This window comes from Pinus tabuliformis, chromosome X (genome assembly GCF_031772625.1).
Source record: "Pinus tabuliformis cultivar Carrire ecotype Pingquan chromosome X, CPIR1, whole genome shotgun sequence".
Taxonomy (NCBI): Eukaryota; Viridiplantae; Streptophyta; class Pinopsida; order Pinales; family Pinaceae; genus Pinus; species Pinus tabuliformis.
In genome coordinates, this window is record NC_142308.1 from 406,686,777 (window position 1) to 406,709,470 (window position 22,694).

General features: G+C 36.1%; 1 protein-coding gene across 1 annotated transcript; it reads left to right on the plus strand.

Annotated features, from left to right (window-relative positions):
- Positions 1-16,688: 16,688 nt before the first annotated feature.
- LOC149140241 (uncharacterized) lies at positions 16,689-20,964 on the plus strand. The gene is made up of 8 exons (XM_089449719.1): positions 16,689-16,979; positions 17,123-17,193; positions 18,357-18,579; positions 18,681-19,019; positions 19,126-19,395; positions 19,502-19,837; positions 19,966-20,295; positions 20,403-20,964. Exons 1-8 carry the CDS (start codon positions 16,842-16,844, stop codon positions 20,598-20,600), a joined length of 1,905 nt encoding a protein of 634 aa, XP_089305845.1. The 5' UTR covers positions 16,689-16,841; the 3' UTR covers positions 20,601-20,964.
- The last annotated feature ends 1,730 nt before the right edge of the window (positions 20,965-22,694 follow it).

The following is a 22,694-nucleotide window of genomic DNA, read 5'->3' on the forward strand; positions in this document are numbered from 1 at the left end:
GGGGTAATTTCATGTATTTGAAAATTCCTTTTGGATCGATGAATGTTGGAGCAACATTCCAAAGAGAAATGGAGATAGATTTTGCAAACGAAATCCACGACTTTTTAGTTGTTTACCAAGATGATATCAAAATGTTTTCCAAATCAGATAATGAACATCTAGATCATTTGAGAAGATTTTTTTATTAAATGTAGAAAATTTGGCATTTCTTTGAATCTCGAAAAGGCACTCTTTGGGCTAGAAGAAGGTAAAATCTTAGGACACATAATTTCAAAAGAGGGCATTAGAATTGATCCATCTAGAATAGATGCAATCATAAACATCAGTCACCCTAGGAACATTAAATAATTGCAATCATTCTTAGGTAAAATAAATTTTCTTAGAAGATTCATTTCTAACTTAGCCGAATTAATTTGAGAATTGAATAACATGTTAAAGAAAGATTCAACAATTAAGTGGACAATAGAGGCTAAACAATCTTTTTAGGCAATCAAAGAAGCCCTTACTAAAACACCTGTCCTCATAAGTCCAGATTTCGAAAAAGATTTTATAATTTTTTCTTTTGCTTTGGAACACATTATTGCAGCAGTCTTGTTGCAGAGGAATGATCAGGGTTATGAGTAGCCTATATCATTTTTCAGCAAATCCTTAAGAGATGCTACACAAAAGTATAATATAATGGAAAAATAAATTCTTGCTTTAGTAAAATCCATAGAGGATTTCAAAGTATACATTTTATACTCACACATCATTGCGTACGTTCCAAATTTAGTAGTAAAGGACATTCTAACACAGAATGGGCCTGAAGGAAAGAGAAGCAAATGGATTGCCACTATTTTGGAATATGATATTGAAATAAAGCCCACAAAACTAATCAAATGCCAAGGCTTAGCTAAACTAATGGTTGAATCGAAATTTCAAGCCTTAGATAAAAATTACATTACTGCTCTAGATGATCATGAAGAGATGGGGACTCCACAGATCAGTGAAGCTTTTTTAGATTCACCTTGGTATATAGATATCATATTTGTTTTACTAAATTTACAAGCTCCTCCTGGTTTATCTAGAACTAAAGGTAGATTCTTGAAAATAAAATCAATGAAATATTATATCATAGACAATGCTTTATTTTGGAAAGATAATGGTGCCATTTTATTAAATTGTCTATTAAAAGATGAAGCTAACAAAGTCATGTAAGAATTTCATGTAGGAGATTGTGAAGGAAACCTATACTGGAAAGCAATTGTTGATAAGATTTTAAGGGCAGGTTTTTATTAGCCCACCCTTTTGGAAAATGTCAAAAAATATGTGACCTCCTGTCTCAAGTGCCAAATGTTTGAAGGCAAGAAGAAACTCTTACTATTACCCCTCAAACCCATCTCCACAGAAATGCCATTTCAGCAATGGGGTCTAGACTTCATTGGTGAAATTCACCATCCTCCTCAGCCCAACATAAATGGATTTTGAGAGCCATTGATTACTTTACTAAATGGATAGAAGCCATCCCTTCTAGACAAGCCACTGATTCTGTCATCATCGCATTCCTTGAAAACAACATCCTTTCTAGATTTAGATGCCCACAAAAGCTCATTACTGATAATGCAAGTGCTTTCAAATCAGAGAAGATGGTAGAATTTTGTAATCGATATCACATTACCCTTGGCCATTCCACTGCCTATTACCATCGAGGCAATGGGCTTGTAGAATCCTCAAATAAAAACCTTGTTAATATCATCAAGAAACTGTTAGAAGACAATAAGAAGACTTGGAACAAAAAGTTTGTGAATGCCTTATGGGTAGACAGACTCACTACAAAAAGTCCATTGGTACATCTCCTTATCAACTAGTATATGGAATGGATGTTATTTTTCCATCCTCTTTAGGAGTACCAGTGATGAAAATGATTCGAGAACTGTAGGTAGAATCCAATGATATCCAAAGGAGGATAAATTAGACAATACATTTGCAGCAAACCCTGGAAGAAGTCTATGTCAAATCCCAAGTGATCCAAGATAAAATAAAAAATATTTTTGACAAGAAAACCAAAGCTGATGATTTTTACATAGCTGATAAAGTACTCAAATGGGACTCCAGAAGAGAAGAAAAGGGTAAACATGGTAAATTTGATTTCCTATGGCAAGGCCTTTATATAATTTATGGTTACAGAGGTAACAATGCATTTTTCTTGAATCAGTTAGATGGAACAGATCTACGAGGTGGACCAGTCAATGGTAGAATGTTGAAGCATTACTTGTCCCCATATTAACATTAGTTCATTTGTTTACTTTGCTCATTGTACATAACATTGCAAAGTTTAGATTGGATTGGATGATTACCTTTTGAGATTGAAGCCCAAAGAGAAGGCCCTAAGCTTTTAAAGGTGTAGCATCATATTATGAATAAAGCAGATCATAGAAAAGCAGTTACAAGGCAACCACAGTCAAAGTTTCAAAGGTTATTGATCTTAAATATCTTGACATTTCACCAAGAAAAGCCATCCCCATGTGGAGCCACTGTTAGGGTCCTATAATAATAGGATTCATAATTTTGAATTGACCATGATTAGTATTATAATATTGTACATACTTTTTCTTTCTGCAAAATTTTTTCCCATATTAAAAATAAAAAATGTAAAGAGGATAAGTCCCAAAAGAAAAATCAAAGGACTAAAAGAAAAGGATCAAAAAAGAAAATAAAATATGAACGCCACCAAAATAGATTCTGAAAGTGATGAATATTCAAATGCCACTACTTTTTACTTTGCTTTGTAAAATAAGATTGTGTGCAACTTGTCAAAAATGCCACAATCCATGATGGTCAAACAGTTTAATTTGGATTCATTCATGCTTTAAAGTTCATGTTGATAGATAGAGAAGAAAGATCTAGCCAAACTGTTTAATCTTGGCAGATCATTAGATAGGTAGAGAATAATAATGAGCTCATCAGTTTAATATGAGCCAATGGAGGTTATAAGATCAGAATTAGATAGTTTTCTTATCAAAGAAAAAGAAATAAAAGGTCAGCAAGCTCAAATGCACCCAATAAATGAAGAAAAAATGCTAGGGTAAATAAAGGGTAGGTAAAAGAGGTTTTGGAATGCACAAGGTTGCTAGCTTAAATGCACCTCCATCATGCTTAATCCTATGTTTCATGTGCAAGAATAATTATCAAAGAAAGAGGACATTCACAAAAGTTGTATATTACTTTGGGTATTTTCCCTAAAAGTTTTATATAATTTTACGCTTGAATACTAAAACTCCTTCACTAATTTCCTCTCATTTCAATAAACCCCTTCCATGTCTAATTTATTAATTTCCATTCATTAACCCTTCATTACTTTTCATTCACTAATTTCCGATTTTTTATTCCAAAGGACCTTTCCCTTTTCATTTCCTCTTATTCTAATACATTTCCATTGTAAAGACCTTTTCCCTTCATTTTAACCCTTTTTCCCTTTATTTCACACCTTTCCCCAAACATTTCCCTTTAAAAATCCTTCTCCCCTTATCAATTTCTCTTTCATATTTAAACCCACTAAAACCCCCTTATCCTAAGTTTAAATAATGTATCGGGCCCCATTGAAAAACCCTCCCTGATACCCTTTTAACTCATATCCCTAGTATATTTCTTCCTGGGTCTCGCATTTTATTAACCCTCATCGCATATATTAAATCCCGTAATTACTCTTAATTAATTACATTTCATTTTAATTAAAACCCGACCCCACACCCTGACTCATCCCTCACAACTCCTCCACGCAATAACCCTCCAATCAGCCACCTCCAGATCCAACGACCCGCATCCCATATCGCACGCTCCCAAATCCGATATTTAGCATCCCAAAAGCATGCGAGATTCACGATTTTGTTCGATCACACTTCTTCTATGTGGCATCCCCATGTTATATCATTTCCTCTAAAAAAATACCAATCTACACTCAAAAGCGGTGTGATAAACCACAATATTGCCTCTCCGCGTAGGATGAAACCACCTACTGTTCAAACATTGTTAACCATTGTTGGTTAAAAACCAAAAAGTTGCCCTTTTTACCCTTTTCACTGTTATTCCGTTGCCAAGAACCTCTGCCGACCAATTCTAAACCCTAAGAACTCTGCTCAACTATTTTAACCCCATTTAGGACCAAAAGACATTGCAGACTCCAATTTGAAGCAACATAAAGACTATTGAAGCCTTAGAAAGCCTCCCCTACCCCCAAAGAACCCATCTGCATACCAAATCTTCGTTTTCCAGGTATTCCTAGAAGTACCAGAAAATGCATTGTACTTAAAGCTCTGCACAATATTTATAATAGGTTAATCAATTCAACTAATTAAAAACCTTGCAAAACTAAAGAAACCCATTATGCATCCAAAAAACCCTTTTCTCCAGATTATATTCACCTTTCACACTATTCCAGGGGTCCTAAGCTTACTCCTTAAGCCAAATAGTGATTAATTCAATAAAATAAACAAAACTATGGCTTCCCAGAGCATTTTGAATGCAAAACCCCTACAAACCCCTCACTTGGACATTGACCACCTCCCATTGGCCGACAAAGATTTCCAAATCAAAGACATAGCCTCCCCTATCCATTTCTTAAAACTCCATTGTTGGAGGAAAGACAAATTCCTCAACCACAGTGATGATATTCAATTATGGGAATCTAATTTGCCCAAATTCTTTTTCCCGCAGGTATACCATTTCCCTAAAATCATCCACCTATGCCAACTATGTTATATCCCAAGTCAAAGAGCCATAGTCTCTCCTAACCAGCAGGTTTTGTTCACAATCACTGCAAAGTCAATAAATGAGATGTTGAAGGTCCATCCAAAGCCAAATGAAACCCCATTTTCTATTGAAAACCTACTTCAACTCTACTTAGAGTTGGACCTTCCCAAGAGATCTCAAATTTTTTAGACTTTCATCCTAGAAGAGGCTCATATTTCTATAGACAGTCCTCCATACTTTGCCACCATTTTCTCTGAGAGGGCAAGACATATTGTAACCATGTTGTCTTGTATTCTAGGATATACCACTGATGAGCATGTAGATAAGCCTATACTTGATTTCCTTTCTATTTTTTGCCCAGGCAAGCCTCCAGCTGCAGTTTTAAATTTTTCCCAATTCTTAGCAGACATAATCCATGATCAATTGATCAAATTTCCAGATGAAAGAGTATTCAAATGCTCTTCAGTATTTTTCCATATGTTCCTATATTTCCAATCAGACAGGTTTCCAGTTAACATCCAAAAGCTGGACACTAAGGGCAATCCTAGGTCTATTATCTTTTGGACACCCTTAATACAAAAATATTCCACTATTTTCAGCTACAAGGAGTTCATTGATTCATTTGTTCATCTAGTGGTTAACATGCTAAGTAGCAGCAATCAACCCAGGATCATTGATGAGATAAAGAAAGTTTTACAATTGTCCAAACACAATAGAATAGGAGACTGGTATTTATACCAGGACCACACTAAAATTAGGGTATATGGATGTCAGCTCACTCCCTATAAGCTGCCCAAATATCTCCCCATGAGGATACTTGCATTAGAGTGTATCAGGCAGATCATAAATTCAGATGATGTGAATTTTCTATCAGCCAGGAAGAAAGCACCATTCATAATTAAAAAACCAGCTTGGTCCTTTTATATGCAATAATATGGAAGTTGGAGAATAAGCAGAAAAATGTTTATAGGAAATGAAGTTCACCAATAGTTTCAAATGGCAGTATGATCCTTTAGGAGTCATAAACAAACTAAGACTCAAGTTTAAATTGAGCCCTTTTATGCATGAGTCTAGGCCAGACATTGAAAAATATGCCAACCAGTCAGAGTGGTTGGAAAATACCTTAATAGATATGGAGAAACAGATGGATACTAGTTCCATTCTGCATACTCCAACTCTACAGGACAGAAATGCAAAAAGGACTAGGGAAGAAGGTTCTTGCTCAAACAAGGATACGACAGATGAAAAATTTGAAATCATGTACAGGAAGAAGCCCAAGCTAAATCCTGTAAATGAGTAAGAAGAGACAATTGAGATAGTTGAGATAGTTCAAATCATTGATACAAATACAGTGGTCAGAGAGAGTACAATTCCAGTAGTTTCAAAGGAAACTCATTAGCCTTCAACCTCTAATACTTAGATTATTCAAAAGCAACTTAGTATTGAAGTCTCTTCATCCAACAAACCAGTGGATAAAGAAAAATATATAAGGAGAAGTATAAAGAAAACAAGTTGAGAAATGAAGCATTGAAAGCTGAAACCTTTGCACAGTATTTCAAACAGACTCCTAGTAATCAGAATAGGTTACTTTCAGCTTTTGACATTAAAATAGGGAAAATACAAATGACCTTTTTGCAGCCCACATTAAAGTAGCCTAAGTCATCAGCAAATTACAACAAGACAAAATTTGAAGTTTTGGCCAAGAATGTTCATCCTATAGATCATATTGAATTTCATAAGCAAGCAGGAGAAAAATATACTCAAGAATGACCAACAAAGCTATGAGTGTACAAAAACTTCAAAATTCTCTAAAGAATATCACAACACGGTTTAAGCTAGAGAAGCCATCCTCACAAGCAAAGGATAATAGAATTAAATCACTAGAAGAATTGGTTATTGAGATTGGATATAACCCAAATGAAATCAAGGCAGTAGAAAAGTTCATAAAAAAGAAGAATGAAGACATTGTTGCTTTGAAGAAGAAGCGAAAATTGCCTCCTTCTGAACATCCACAGGCCAGGGAAGTTCTAGAGAATCAAAGCCAAAAAGATGAGATGATGGAACTCATTCTTCAGTTAAATGCTCAACTAAAAGACATGGAGAACGAGATGGATAATTTAATGTAGGAGAAATAGGCCAACATGGAGGCAGCTACTGCAACTGTTATTCCTACAATTACTACAACAGTTCCTTCTACTTTGGCAGCTTCAGTGACCACAATAACTCCAGTAGCTACAACACTACTCACTGCATTAGCAACTACATCAGTAACAGGTTCAACAACAACAACAACTCCTCTTAGTGATAAAGCAAGTAAATTGATCAAAGCCATGGAAGATATGTCCATCCAAACAAATGAAATAATAGACTTAAAGAACACATAAAAATTCTAGAGGATGAAAATAAACTATTTCAAATCATGCATAAGAATTGAACCTAGAAATCAAACATATTGAAGGAAAGGATACAAAAATTAGAGAAAGAATTAACACTAAAAGAGCCACTAGCCACTAGCCCAAGCAAAACAACTTTTATGGGCCAATATCATTGACTCAATCAATGATATTTGGCCATCCATACAGGAGATATTTGATGATAATTATTTGGTCAAAGAGGCTGGTGAGGCAATTCAAAGGGCTAGAGCTGACTTGGGAATAAGCCAGAAGAAGCCTTAAGAATAATCAAGTTCCTTAACTCAAAGAACAAGTATGAATTGCAGGAGCTTGGAATAGCTGATAGAACTAAGACCATGCTAGAGGTAAAGAAGGTAATCACCAAGAGAAACCCGATGATACAGCTTGAGGAGAAGTGCCAAACAATGGAGCTAGCAATAGCCAGGTTTATGGTGAAATTTGATGCTTTGAGGTAGAAAGGTCTACCTAATCCATTGGTGATTAATGACAGGTTGATGCCACATGAAGACTATGATAAGAAAATTAGAGAATTGGCAAAGGAACAAGCCAAAAAAACTTGTATGAAAGGGATTCCTACAGGAAAAGTTCTCTATCAGACTTTTGAGAAGCTCTTTTACCTCGAGCATGAGGTAAAACATCTTTTTATAAACAAGCCTACCTTTGCAAAATACACAGAAACTGATGAAATCTACAGAATAATGGTAAATATTAAATTACTAGATGCAGAGTCTTGGGAAAAGTTGAATGATTCACTATGAAGATGAAATGTAAAACAACGCAGTCAAGGGAAGCTAAGGTAAAACAACAGAGACTAACAGATCAGCTAAGTCAAAGAGTATTAGGTAAAAGATAGAGTTTAAGATTCAAAAGTGGAGTAAAGAGACAGCCAGCGTAGAGCAACAACCAAAGAGAGAAAGCAAAAATCGAATTTGATCTTAGTAGCTATTTGTAAAATAATTAATTAATGCATCTTGAGTTAATTAGTTGTAGAAAATCAAACATGAAGTCTATGTGAAGACATGCAACAATTTCTCCATTGATTGAGGAAGTTATCCCCTAATCAAAGGAGATCAGGATGAGTTATACTTTGAGTTGTAATTAGTTGGCTCAGTTAACTGAGTTAAGTCCAGTTAGATTAGTTCAAATAGTTTTTTGAACTAATTGTGAGTTCAGGTAGTTAATGCATGCATGCATGTAACTGCCGCACTTCAGATAACTGAATATTCTCTCATAAATAACTCATACATGTCAGTTCAAACAAAGACCCAGTTGAGATCATAGGAAGGGACAATGTACTATCAATTGTACGATTTTTTTTATATAGGAAACTCATCCATGCAGAAGGAATTATTTCCTTCAGGATTGCGTAGTTAGATCAGAGGTTAGTGAGTGTGTGAAGAGGCCAATTCACACAAATGGCAGCATTGGACCCCAAGGAAAACTGCGCAAGGAAAAAGGAGGCTTGGAGGGTAGAGGAGAAGGTTTGGAGAAGCCTTTGACTGTCTATGAGCAGCATTGTTTGATTGCAGAGAGAGCAGGATAGCTTGAGAGCTGATTCTTTTTGTAATCTGAACATATTTCCACTTGTATGATAATACAGAGATTAGGGTTTTAGGCTGAGGCTTTCCCCGGGTTATTCTTCTGTGTTCATGTGTGATTGATTTCTCATTCTTAGTTATATATGTTCTATTTGATCTTGCTCATATTCGATTAAGCTTCCGCAAGTTTTTTGTAGAAGTAGATGTTGTATTTTGCTTTAGCATATTGCATAATTTGTTGATCTACGGTGAAATTTCTACATCGTATTGGAGTGAGGTTTTGTAGAAAAATTTATACATGGTATCAGAGCAAAGGTGTTCAAAGAGAAGAACAGTATACAAAGAAGGGAGAAGTTCAAAGTTTCAAGTTCCTAATTATATAATTCGAATTCTTATCACATCTCAAATTTCCCAATGGCGTTCAATGGTTTAAGACTCGAGTATGCCCTTGATGGCAGCTTGAATTATATAGCTTAGAAGGATCGCATGGAAGTAGTATTAGAGGACAACGGTCTAAAGGACTTCATTGATCAAGAAGTCCCCAAGCCGGTATCAATTATTGCTACAAAATTGGCGGAATGGAAGAAATGTGTGGCTAGAGCAAGGAGAATCCTCTTGGAGGGAGTTCGAGACCACATTGTCTCGAGCCTCCATGGGAAGGAGCCACCATTTTTGATGTGGAAAACATTGAAAGATCCATATCAGAACAACAGTGATCAAAGGACGCTGGCACTGAAAGAAAAGCTTTGGAAAATCAAGAGTGAAAAGGGCGACACGATCTCTACATATCTGAACAAGCTCACCACCTGCAAGGATGAGCTTGGAAGTGTAGGGAACACGACAACCGATGATGACATGGTGAGTCTAGCTCTCCTCGGTCTTCCTAAGAGCTAGCATAGCTACTAAGACTCGATAAATGGAAAAGAGAAACTGCCAAATTGGGAACGACTTTGGTCGGATTCATGCAGAAGGAGATAAGAAGAAGCACCAGAGATGGTTCTTCATCCAAGGAAGATGAAGAAAATTGCGCCTTAGCGAGTAAGGAAAATAAAGGGAAGGAGAAGGATTCTCATCCCAAATCGAATTCTTCCCATGGTGGGAAGAAGTTTGACAAATCGAAAGTGTGATGCTTTCATTGTCATGAGGTGGGCCATTTTGCTACAAATTGTCCACTGAAGATATCCAAGATGGGATCCAAGGAAGGATCTGAAGGTGATGCATTGGCCTCACAGTTCGAGTCGGATTTCACCCTCTTCGCATGCATGGTTTCATCCATGGTGGGATGTGGTTGGTTTCTTGATAGTGGAGCTTCTTTCCACATGACCAGCGACAAGAGTTTGTTCAGTACCTTGGAGGAGAATGATCTCCAAATACTCGTAGAGATGGGTAATGATGAAAAGTATAGTGTCTCAAGTGTAGGCACGGTTGTTTTTCAGAGGGAGCATGGAGCTCGCATTACCTTGACCTATTTCAAGTATGTACCAGGACTGAGGAAAAATTTGGTGACAATCGCAGTGCTAGAAGACAAAGGATATGATGTAGTCTTCAGTAAGGGAAAGGTTTTCCTTCGACACATCACCACGAGACAAGTGAAGCATATCGGTTCACGAGTCAAGAACTTGTATTCTCTTGAGGTTCAAGATGCATGCAAAGCCTTGAGGAGCAAGGCAACTAATGGAGACTTGGTGGTTGAGAGGGAGAGTACATTACCTCTCAACATGCAGCACCAGAAGAAGTCTCAGATAATTATGGAGGAGCCACAATTTGTGAAGCATCTTTAGGAGGTTGTGGAGCAGCCACAATTGGAGAATCCGAGAGTAGATCGAGTGGAGGCATCCACTCATGCAGAGACCTTCAACAGGGGGAAATTTCAAGCCAAGTGGGAAGAGGGATCACATGCATCCATACCTCCAGGTCGGAGGTGGGGCGATGTGGAGTGACAGTCCCAAGAAGGCTGGAATAGGGGCAGGATCATTGAGGTACCCAACCTCTTTGATTAGACCTTGCTATGGGAGCCCCAATGAGGAGTAGCAGGACTGGCTGAGTGGGTAGAGACAGATGCGGATGGAGCGGCAGAGAGAGCTACAGTGCAGGATTCCAAAGACAGTGCAGAGCTAGCAGGCTACAACAATGAGAAAGGAACAGGAGTGTTGCACCAGTGCAGCATGGCACAGAGAGGTGTGCAACGGTGCGAGATGCATGGAGTGTTGTAGCAGCTCAGAGGTCATAGAGGGAGCATTTGTCAGCGACAGAGGAAGCTTCAGCATCAGAGGATGTTTCTAGCCCAACAGAGAGGTCAGTTGGGAGATTTTTTGTTTCTAGAGTTGTTGGAGCAACAACACTTGGGAGAAGTGTTGCATGCAGAACATTCCAAAGGTTCAGGATCAGGTTTGAGTTGAATTCCTTTCTTGTTGAGAGGGTGTGTTGAAAATGGCAACAAGAAATGATAAAAATAGACATGTTATAAATAGCATTTTAGGTACCAGTGTTGGACATAGCAACAAGGAATGAAAAATGGAAATGCTAAAAATAGCATTGCTATAAATAGTATTTCGGGATAGATTCCAATTTTAGTTAGTCCCTGAACTAAAATTCGAAATTGATCTTAGTAGCTGTTTGTACAATAATTAATTAATTCATCTTAATTTAATTAGTTGTAGAAAATCAAACATGAAGTCTATGTGAAGACATGCAACAGTTTCTCCATTGATCGAGGAAGTTATCCCTTGATTAAAGGAGATCATGATGAGTTGTACTTTGAGTTGTAATTAGTTAGCTCAGTTAACTGAGTTAAGTCCAGTTAGATTAGTTCAAATAGTTTGTTGAACTAATTGTGAGTTCAGTTAGTTAATGCATGCATGCATGTAACTACTACACTTCAGATAACTAAATATTCTCTCATAAATAACTCATGTGTGTCAGTTCAGACAGAGACCCAGTTGAGATAAGAGGAAGGGACACTGTACTATCGGTTGGAGGATTTTTCCTATATAGGAAACTCATCCATGCAGAAGGAATTATCTCCTTCAGGATTACACAGTTAGATCAGAGGTTAGTGAGTGTGTGAAGAGGAAAATTCACACAGGTGGCAGCACTGGACCCCAAGGAAAACTATGCAGGAAACAAGGGGCTTGGAGGGCAGAGGAGAAGGTTTGGAGAAGCCTTTGACTGTCTATGAGCAGCATTGTTTGATTGCAGAGAGAGTAGGATAGCTTGAGAGCTGATTGTTTTTGTAATATGAACATATTTCCACTTGTGTGATAATACAGAGATTGGGGTTTTAGGCTGAGGCTTTCCCCGAGTTATTCTTCTGTGTTCATGTGTGATTGATTTCTCATTCTCAGTTATATGTTTTCTATTTGATCTTGCTCATATTCAATTAAGCTTCCACAAGTTTGTTGTAGAAGTAGATCTTGTATTTTGCTTTAGTATATTGCATACTCTGTTGATCTACAGTGAAATTTCTACACATACATGTTTTTCCAATTTGAATGAAATAGTTGGAATGTTACTACAAAATTTGTTTAAGTACACTCTGTCTTGAACAGTTATTCATTTTGATGTTTTCTTCTGATATTCAGAGTAGGGAATTCTTCATTGCTCCCTAGTTTTGATTGACCCCTTTCATTTCCCTCATCGTCCAGTTTGAGGAATCCTTAATTGCCCCTTGACCCCAATTGAAAAACCACTTCACCATCTAGCCTCAAAGATCTGAATTTACTCAGCTACCTTGCCCTATGAACAGTATCTTTAGAACTTGATTCAATCATGTTTTCTTGACATTTGGACTCCATGGCCCAATGGTAAAAAGACACTTATGTATCCATCTAAATCAGTGATTCCACCACCAAATCAAATCAAAACCCAATCAAGCTTAAATAACTAGCCTAAAATCAATTAACTGAACAAAGTTAAATCATTAAGAGAGAGCCCTCTCTGAGCATTAGGAAGGCTAGATCCTGATCTCAAAAGTAGGTTTGTGGTTACCTCTATCATTTCTTTAAACACAACATGACAACCCTAGGGAAATTTTAGAGTGATAACATACTGTATATATATACACCACCACCGAGAGCTGAACACAATCACTGTATATACACCACCAAGAGCTGAACGAAATCACTATATATATACACACCACCACCGAGAGCTATCACAATGTATAGACTTCTGAGAGCTTGATATTATCCTTGATCACTTCACTGAGATATAACTGTGTATGCATATAATCTTCGTTGACTATGATGAATGATTTGAAGACTTGTTCATTGACTCAACATCACTCCTTATATATATAGATCATCTATGATCCATTAGGATGACATGAGTGCCTTAAAGGTAGGCTGACATATCATCAAGGAGATCACTATCTTTTGTAGCGCTAACTTGCACAAGGATAGTGACACTTGTTCTTGGATCCTAATCTTTTGACCTTATGACTTTTATAATACTTATGATGAGACATAAAATCCTAAAGACATCAAGAAGAAGTCTTTGTCATATGGTAAACACATCTTGCTCATGAAACCCATGATGCAAGGAATAATAATTTTTCTTTTACATAATATTATAATTAAAGCCATAACGAAAACCAAACCTAGTTATATTTTCTTCAACAATAAGCTATTGGTATATCTGGCTAGCAAGATGTTAGATATACTCTAGATGTTATATTGTCTACTGAAAATTTTAATCTTGGACCTCACCCAAAGTACTCCAATGTGTTACCGATTTTTCATGGTTAGAAAAAACGAAGGATAGAGAATGGAAATAAAATAACTTCACATAATTAGATGATAATGTGTGTGTTTTTATGTGTCATGTATATGGACTATGAATGTTTCCATGTTACACATGTGGACTATGTTTTATTTGTGTGTTAGTCATGTGTTGCTTGGTATACCATTGATTGGAACTCCGTAATGATCTTGGTGCACTGCATTCATGCATTATCATTAATTTTTTGTATCATTTTCTTTGACAATATATGCTTCTTGTTTAAATTTCGATTCTTTCTTATCTTGAGACTCTTCTTCTTTGTATACCATATAGTGATTACTTTGAGCTCCTTCCTACCATGTGGGCCTTCAGATTTTTTTCCTGATCTCTATTGTTCTACAAACACTTGGGGTAATTTTTTATTACATGCCCTTTTTTATACCACACGCTACACCAAAATGAAACATTTTCATAATTGAGCTTTTGGACCTAAACATAGTCTAGAGTCGTCAAATTAATCTTAATGGGAAAACCCTTGTTGAAGTCCATCTCCACACATATTCAAGCATAAGTAGTCTTTTAAAAAAATAGTTTCTGGGTCACGACAATAAATTTTTCCTAATGTATTTCCAATAGAGGATAACGATAGAAGATTCCAAAGATACATGGTAAGATTCAGAAGCCTTACCCAAACTAGTGCAGTGGAGATTGATGTTGTAAGCAAATCAAAGTTGGGAGATCAACGCTGCATGAAGAGACCAACACTACCCGAGAACCACAACCTATATCACAAATGGCCTTATTATCCTCAATATTGTCAAAAACAACAACAAAAAAACCCAGTGCCATAGGATAAATATTAAATCATCTATCAAGAGAGGTTTCCATGTCTTAGAGATTCATTTGTGTAGATCAGTCAACCACGACCCAAACCCATTAAAATTGTAGACCAAACCTTGCTCCGAAAAATATTTTTCATAGTTGAAAGCTTCATCCTCCAAAGGAACACGAAGGGAAGGAACTTCACGAACTACTAGAAGAACAGATCCAAATTTCAGTGTGGTACTATATGAAACCGAAGAAGAGCTTGCTAGACCAGCAACCATTCATGCAAAATATATTGTCTTCTTTATTGGATCACTAAGATTCGACATTATTTGAACTACAGTGGAAATATGCAAAGAGATCCATGTGATCTAAGCATACATTGGTTAGCTAGGAAAAAATCATATCCACCACAAAGGTTTTCAAAACTACCTGCATCTCAATTATAATGGATTGCAACGATTTTTTAGCAAGACTACAATAAAATATTATATTAATAATTCACTCAATAAAATTTACTATTTTGTAAATTGTAATGGAAATGAAAAAATAACTAACATTTTGTAATATTACCATATATCAATAAATAAATTTGTTAAGTAAAGAAAACAAAGAGATAAGTAAGAAAAAAAACGAGTTGTCTTTAGTGCGACTTTTTGGAAGCTTTTCTGGTGGGTTTTTCCCGTCTAATTTCTCTAAAATCGGACAGAAATTTATTGAAATCACAAGCTTGTGGGTAACTCCTGCACAATCAAAGTGTCCTAATTTCTCTAAAATCAGACAGAAATTTATTGAAATCACAAGCTTGATGGGTAACTCCTGCACAATCAAAGAGTCCTAGGGTTTTTTTAGGGTGTTGAATCCATGTATACAATCAAAATACCAGTTTAAATAACACAAATCAAGATTTCACCTCAAATTTTTCCGTCAGATTCGAGTAGCGTAAAGTCCAAAAAGTCTCACTAAAGGCAATTCAAAAAAAAAACATTGTCCAATTTATAGAACAAATACAAATTCAAGCGATATTGTAATTATTTGTTATTTAAAGTATATTTTTGAATTGATAAATATTCGGGCACCGTAAAGTCCAAAAAATCTCACTAAAGGCAATTAAACAAAAAACGATATCCAATTTATAGAACAAATACAAATTCAAGCCATATTGTAATTATTTGTTATTTAAAATATATTTTTGAGTTGATAAATAAATTCAACACCATAAAAAAACCCTAGGGCACTTAATTCTACAATAAACCAATTTAAACTCGAGTTTTTAAATTCTCCCCCAGAATTTGATTAAAATTAATCTGAAAAAAGAAAAATAAACTATTTCATCTCAGAATAAACTACGCTTAATTTTTTTATCTTTAAATAATAATTAAAATATTAATCAAAATAATTATTAATTTAATTACTCATCTTTTTTATAATCTAGAATAATGTTATACAAAACTAATATTATAGTTTAATAAAAATATTTATTCAAATGGAACATCACCTTATCAATGATCTCAGTTAATGCGCTTTCAAATTTAATTTAAAACAATCTGCTAATATCGAAAAATGAAAACAAAATAAATGATTCTGTTTCTTCAGTTTGTAAACAGTTTGAATAATTTCAATATAAAATTACATTTCAGTCTACCCTGGAGGCCATAGTTGACTGGCTATGTCTAATTATCGATTTGAAGCGAAAAATACAGGCGTTACTTGTAATAATATAAAAATAAACTGGGTTCAAATATCTGAAGATTTCCAGAATAATGGCATCATGCATGTGTCCAATTATATGGATTTTAAGCAAAAATTACATGTACGGACGGAATTAATTCAGTGTGAACTTGGATGATGATCAATTGTATCCATGATAATGGAATGATGCATGTACTTGCTTGTAAACTGAGGAAAACCCAGTCATCCTGACCCTTGGATTATCATGGATATCTGAATTAAATCATCTCGGCCCTTCAATTATCTGGACTAAATCATCCCCACCCTAAAGCTATCGGTATTGTTGTGAAGACCCCAAGCCCCAAAAAAAACCTTACCAGTTTTCGATGCATGAGGCCTAATTATGGCCTAACTGACGTTGAATTCCTCTGTTGATCCCTTGAATTTTTCTTCTGTATTGTATTCAAGTTTGTTCATCGACAATGGCCATCCTCCTTATTCTTCGAGGAAGCCAACTCATGTATCCCCACGCCCACCAGCTGCCCAGGTCATTCAAGGTGCGAATCCCGAAATTGATCCTCGCTCCAGCAATTAATCCCTGCCGAGGAACATGGGTTCTTGCAATCCTTCGGCTCCTCCCTTCCATAATTGAAGTCACGAAGCTTACACATAATCCGAGAACCACTAAGGTGAAACCACCCATGTTCATATTCCCTGGTTTCTTCGGCCGACTGCACCAAATGCCAATCGGTGCAGATATAAAAACCCTCCATGGGATGCTAGGATTGTATAATTGAAGGAGTCTCATAACTGCTTTTCTGGTATCCGTTTTAATTTCCCCGTCTTATTCAAGCTTGTGCTTTCTTATACTTCTGGTCGGCGTAACTTGCGAGCCCGGTGCTCTCAGAAGGCAGCAACAATCCAGTTCAAGGTTCTCCCTGCCTTCATGAGTGCCCAATTACCGGTTGGGTATTATCATTATTCTCACATGGGTAAGATTGGCAGGATGAGAAGTGTAGAAGAGATGAAGAAAATGGAAATGAAGCATGCTTTTTTGAAAGAAGATTATGTGGAGCTCCAAAAGGTATGTTTATTTTGGATTTAAATAATTGTGTCGCTCTAAAACCCAAATCTTCCAGAGCTAAACCAGCAATAAGTGATTTATGTTTTGGATTTAATCAATATTTTGTGACTTGTTTGTTTTTTTGTCTTTTCAATGTGTTTCAGGATGTTAGGGTACTGAGAGAAAAATCGGTGGCAAGCAAGGATAAGAAGAAGTGGTTGCAGGCAGAAGTCAGGTTTGTGGGTCTTTTTCTTTGATGGTATTCTTGGCGTGTTTTTTACTATTGTTAAAGGGAGAGGTGTCAATTGATGTCGTGCAGGACATCAATCGATATGGGTTACAAGCATGTTTTTTTTGGGTGGTTTCTCTATTGCTGTGACGGACGATCCCAGGAAAGATTTTTTTATGTGACTGAAAATTGTTATACTTTCAGAAATTATGGTTCCGTTGGTGTCATGGTGTTCCAGTCTATGGAAGGTGTTGAATGCAAATTGAATTTTACTTTCATTTTTCAGCATTATGCTTTGGAGTATATAGGTTTTTAGTCTTTTAGGTTTTAGCATCACCCTGTACATCTAAGGATTGCAAGGAGAAATGGACTAACGAGCTTCTTTATCATTGCTCTCCTTGCCAAACCCCTTTTGTTTGAGTAACTGTGGCGGATCTTTTAGGAGTTTGTGATTGTGATTTAATTTTGCCCCTAGTAGTTGTGACCATATATGCAATGCATGTGCATGTATGCAGTGGTGGATTGATGAGCTTTTGCTACCCAAACCCATCAATCCACATTTGGGTGTCTCTGTTGTATTCTTCAGCATAGTGTGATTCAATGTTTGTCACATGGCATTGGGACCACTATAAGGATATGGACTGAAAATCAAATATTCATAAGTAGTCAATCCATGCCCCCAGGCCAGATCTAGACCGCAAAAACAACCAGAATGCAGGTGGCTAATGGTTAAGTTTATGCCCTTAGCATTTGTAGCTTAAGTTCAAAAAACTTGTGATGTAGCTGTAATGTTCAGTTTTCACTGTTTATAAACTTAACCTACAGTGAAAACTGTAGGTTATGATGTTGCGAATATATTAGGTGGAGTGTAAATTATAATATTGTGTTCATATAGTTTATACTTTTGTGAAATAACCATGAAATTAAAGTCAACTATACTATATGCAACTTATAACAGTTTTGTATATCCTCTGTCCTGAATTTTTCTTGGATGTATAATATAAAAGTTTCTTGAGTATTCTCTTTGAACATCATGTTTTTCAACACTTAATCAAAGTTTTCTTTTGTTTCTGAAACTCTTTCACCTTTCACAGATGTTGCTTTTGACAATTGATTTAAGGATTTTCAATTGTTTCCTAATCAAATGATAAATGATGCTTGAATTCCAGATTTTTGCGGCACAAATACAAAATGTTTACAGAAAAGGATCACAAGGAAACAACACATCCATTGGTATTCCCAAAATCTGGAGCTCATGTTCATTCAGTTTACAGAAGACCCAAAGAACCATCGGAAGTGTTGGCTATTGAAGATGAGCCTGCAAGGCGTGAATTGACTGGGCTACACGCATTGCCATTTGTGTCAACAGATCACTGTACCTCCCCTGAAATGGTAAGACTTAATTTAAACATATTTTTCTAATCGTTTGACACAGCCTTTATTTCCATGGATTGGAATGTGATGATAATAGATTCTCTCATCATGATTTTTAGACTGGACCACAGCCTTCACCAATGAGGATCATGCCAGCTGTTGCAGTGCCTCATAGTTCATTTGTCACATCTGTTAATGAACTAGCTAAAAAGAAGGGAGACCTTGAAAAAAATGGGTTTGTTCGTGCTCAGAAGCCATCCAAAGTTAAAAATGGCCAAAATAGGAAAATCAAAGCAGATCTATTGACATCCCCAGAATACAGTGCTAAAAGCATTACCATTTCCAGAGGACCCAATAGACCAATTGAAGTACCGGCTATTGGAGACAAGTCTGCAAGACATGAATTGCCTGGGATGCAAATGTTATCTTCGACAAGTGATTGTTCCTTGCCTGAAATGGTCAGATTTCATGAAAACATATTTATCTAATTGTTCATGCAACTATTAATTCTGTTGACTGGGATGTGATGCTAACTGTTTTGTTCTCTTATCTTTATATGTGTAGAATGGACTACAGCCTACACCTGTGAGGATAATCCCATGTTTCAAAGTGCCTCAAGGTTCATTTTTCAAACCTGCTGTTGTAGACAGCCAAAATGAGAAAGTCAAAGTAGATCCGTTGGTATCCCCAGAATCAAGTGCTAAAATCATTTCCATTTCCAAACGACCCAAACGACCAACTGAAGAACTGGCTATTGAAGACAAGTCTGCAAGACATGAATTGATTGGGATGCAACCATCGTTTTCAACAGATGACTGCGGTGCACCTAAAATGGTTAGACTTCAAGCAAACATATTTATCTAATTTTTCAATACATCATTTAATTCTGTTGACTGGAATGTGATTTAACTGTTTTATGCTCTTATGTGGATATGGGCAGACTGGACTACAGCCTTCAGGTATGCAGACAATGTCAGGTTTCAAAGTGCATCATAGTACATTGATCACACCTGCTGTTGAACCAGCCAACAAGAGGAGACGTCTTGCAAACAATGGAGTAACTGGTCCTCAGAAGCCATCTAAAGTTAAAGATGGTAAAAATAGGAAAGTCAAAGCAGATCCATCAGTACCAGAATTTGCTGCTAAAAACATTTCTATTCCCATAAGACCCAAAGAATTAACTGAAGCACTGGCTATTGATGATGAACCTGCAAGATATGAATTGACTGGCTTGCAGCCATCGCTGTCAACAGATAACTGTACCATGCCTGTAATGGTAAGATTTCATGCAATGATGCATAATGCAAATATTTTTATGTAATGGTATAACCCAGGCTCACAGCCTTTAAGTCTGTTGACTGAAATAGGATGCTAACTTGTTTGGTCTCTTATGTTGATGTTTAGACTGGACTACAGCCATCAGCTATGAGGGTAATGAGAGGTTCCATAGTACCTCTTTGGTCATTCGTCACACGTGTTGAACCAACTAACCAAAAGAGACCGCTTGAAGATAATGAACTTGTTGGTGCTCAGAAGCCATCTAATGTTAAAGACAGCTGGAATAAGAAAATCAAAGCAGCTCCAGTGGTAGAATGTGGTGTTGAAACTCTTAATATTTCCGGAGAACCTAAAGAATCAACTGAAGGACTGCCTATTGAAGACAGGTCTGCAAGACATGAATTGACTGGGCTGCAGCTATTTTCATCATCAAATGCGTGTACCTCACCTGAAATGGTAAGACTACATGCAAACATATTTATCTATCTATTTAACACAACTTTTATTTCTGTTGACTGAAATGTAATGATAACTGTTTCATTCTTTGATGTCGATATGTTCAGACTGGATTACTGCCTTCAGCTACGAGGATGATGCCACCTTTCACAGTGCCTCAGGGTTTGTTGGTCACAACGGTTGTCAAACCAACCATCAGGAAGAGGCAAAATAATGGACTAGTCCATGACAAGAAACCATCTGAAGTTAAAGGCAGACAAAGAAAGAAAACCAAAGGCAGCCCACAAAGCCCATCTCACTTGTAGAGGAAAAGGGTGCGGGAAGTTATTGGGACAATTAATAATACAAGAAATGCCATTTTTGACCACCAAGATTCCATCGATCTGTTTTTTTCCATCAGCTTCAAGGCACTGCAAGGGAATTGTTTGAGAGATTAGAATTCTGTAGAATTATAATTAACTGCATTTGAACACTGATATCCTTCTATTCAGTTATCTAATTGTACAGAATTCGTCAATAATGTTGTGCTTATTTGCACAGAAAGATTTTTACAATGCAAATACTTTTGAAACAGAGATCCCTTTGAATCTAAAATCGAATTCAAACTAGATTGTATAAGTGGGCAGAATTTCATCCATCTGTTTCTCAGCGCAGACAGGTCTAATTCCGAAATGTACTTTATTGTTTTCCATATACATGTTTCTCATTCGTGGCAGAGTCCCCGCTTTGGCTTCCCTGTGGATGCAAATGTACATGAAATGTACATGAAAAAGGGAAAGATTGATTTATTATGCTGAGATTGATTTATTATGCTGAGAGGTGCTCTACAGTTTAAGTTTAGTGGAGGAGATATTTAGAGATATTGTCACTATTTTCTAATAATTTTTTTGCATTTGTTTTATAATATTGTTTAAATTAATATAAGAGCAAAAAATTTTAAATAGATTTAAAAGTGTAAAATAATGATTCTTTAATCACATTTAAATTTAATTAATAAATATATAAAAATTTAGTACATACAATAAACTTACTATAACAAGTTTTTTAATCATGGATATTGATTTTTATTTTACCATGGATATTATTAACTTTTAAATAGGGTTGGTTTCTTATCAATACCACATGTTCAAAAATCATAACTCATTACAAAATCAAATATTTTATACCTATATTATTTTATTTTAATTTATTTTATTTTTTTTGGAACAGGAAATTTGTAATGTATCGTAAACATTTTGACCTAAAATTAAAATAAAATAAATTAATAATTATAATTATCAATAATACATTTTGATTGGTCAAATTACATAAACTAAAATAAAAATATAAAAGTAAAATAGATAAAATTAATAATAAAACTAGTTTAGATCTATCTTAATTTCAAATGTATCAAGCACCCAAAAGGAGGATTAAATTTATTGAGATGCAAATCTCTTTTAGAGTGGAAAGAGATTTTATATATCTTAATACTTAGAAGATTTTGAGTTGAAATGGATCTAGACTGGTTTATTTGATTCCATTTTTTCGGACCAATAAAACATTAAATGTGGATTTAACTTGTAATGAGATGCCATCTTCTGTTGTTAGTTTTGCACAGTTTAAGTTAAGCGTTGTTAGGGTTAGGCTCTTGGAAGTGTTGTATCTATGTAGGTGATTTCGCTAGACTGGTATCAATATAGCAACCACAATGTCAGATAGTAAGAATATAGTGAGCACCCTATCAAATAGTAAGAGTGCACCACCGAGGAGACTTGCATATCATTTTGAGTTGAGTTCAAAGCCTTGAGCAGAGGCCCAAGCGAAAGAGAGAGCTACTGGGTTTGATTAGAGAAAAAATAGCTCTAGATTGAGCTCAAAGAGACAGCCAAGCCCGCTATTGGCTCTATAAATTTTGCATAAATATATTGCTATATAAACTAACATGCAACTTTTTAGTTATCTTCTGCGTGTTTAATTACCCATTCAGAATATGGATTGATGCCCTATGCAAATGGGCAAGAGTCTATGTATTGAGTCTGATTAAATGGGCATTCAGTTCGTTGGAGAAGTCGAAATTGCAAAAATTCCTTAAACTACTACAGAAGGCCAGATAAACAGACTGATCGAGCTGCACGTTGGAGTCTCGGGCCATTGAACCATCGCGTAATTAATCTCCATAAGGCCCCCGCAACATATACTTGTCATCGATCTTTGCTGGGATATTTTGATCGTCGATTTAGGGACGCATGCTAAGCAATGGGGTATAGGTAGTGCGCAAAAGAGGAAGGAGTTGGTCTCTTGAGAGGGCCTAGAGTTAGTCTGGTGGACGATAAGGGGATCATGGAGGGAGGAATTTCATCTATGAGGTTAAAGATAGCTTAAGGAATGAATGTGTTAAATTTCGATAAATAAGGTCTCGT

Bases quoted from the DNA above. Each gene is read 5' to 3' on its own strand.
- LOC149140241 (XM_089449719.1), top strand. From the start codon at position 16,842: ATGAGTGCCCAATTACCGGTTGGGTATTATCATTATTCTCACATGGGT. The intron at 16,980-17,122 runs GTATGTTTATTT...AATGTGTTTCAG, and splicing joins ATTATGTGGAGCTCCAAAAG to GATGTTAGGGTACTGAGAGA. The intron at 19,838-19,965 runs GTAAGATTTCAT...GTTGATGTTTAG, and splicing joins ACTGTACCATGCCTGTAATG to ACTGGACTACAGCCATCAGC.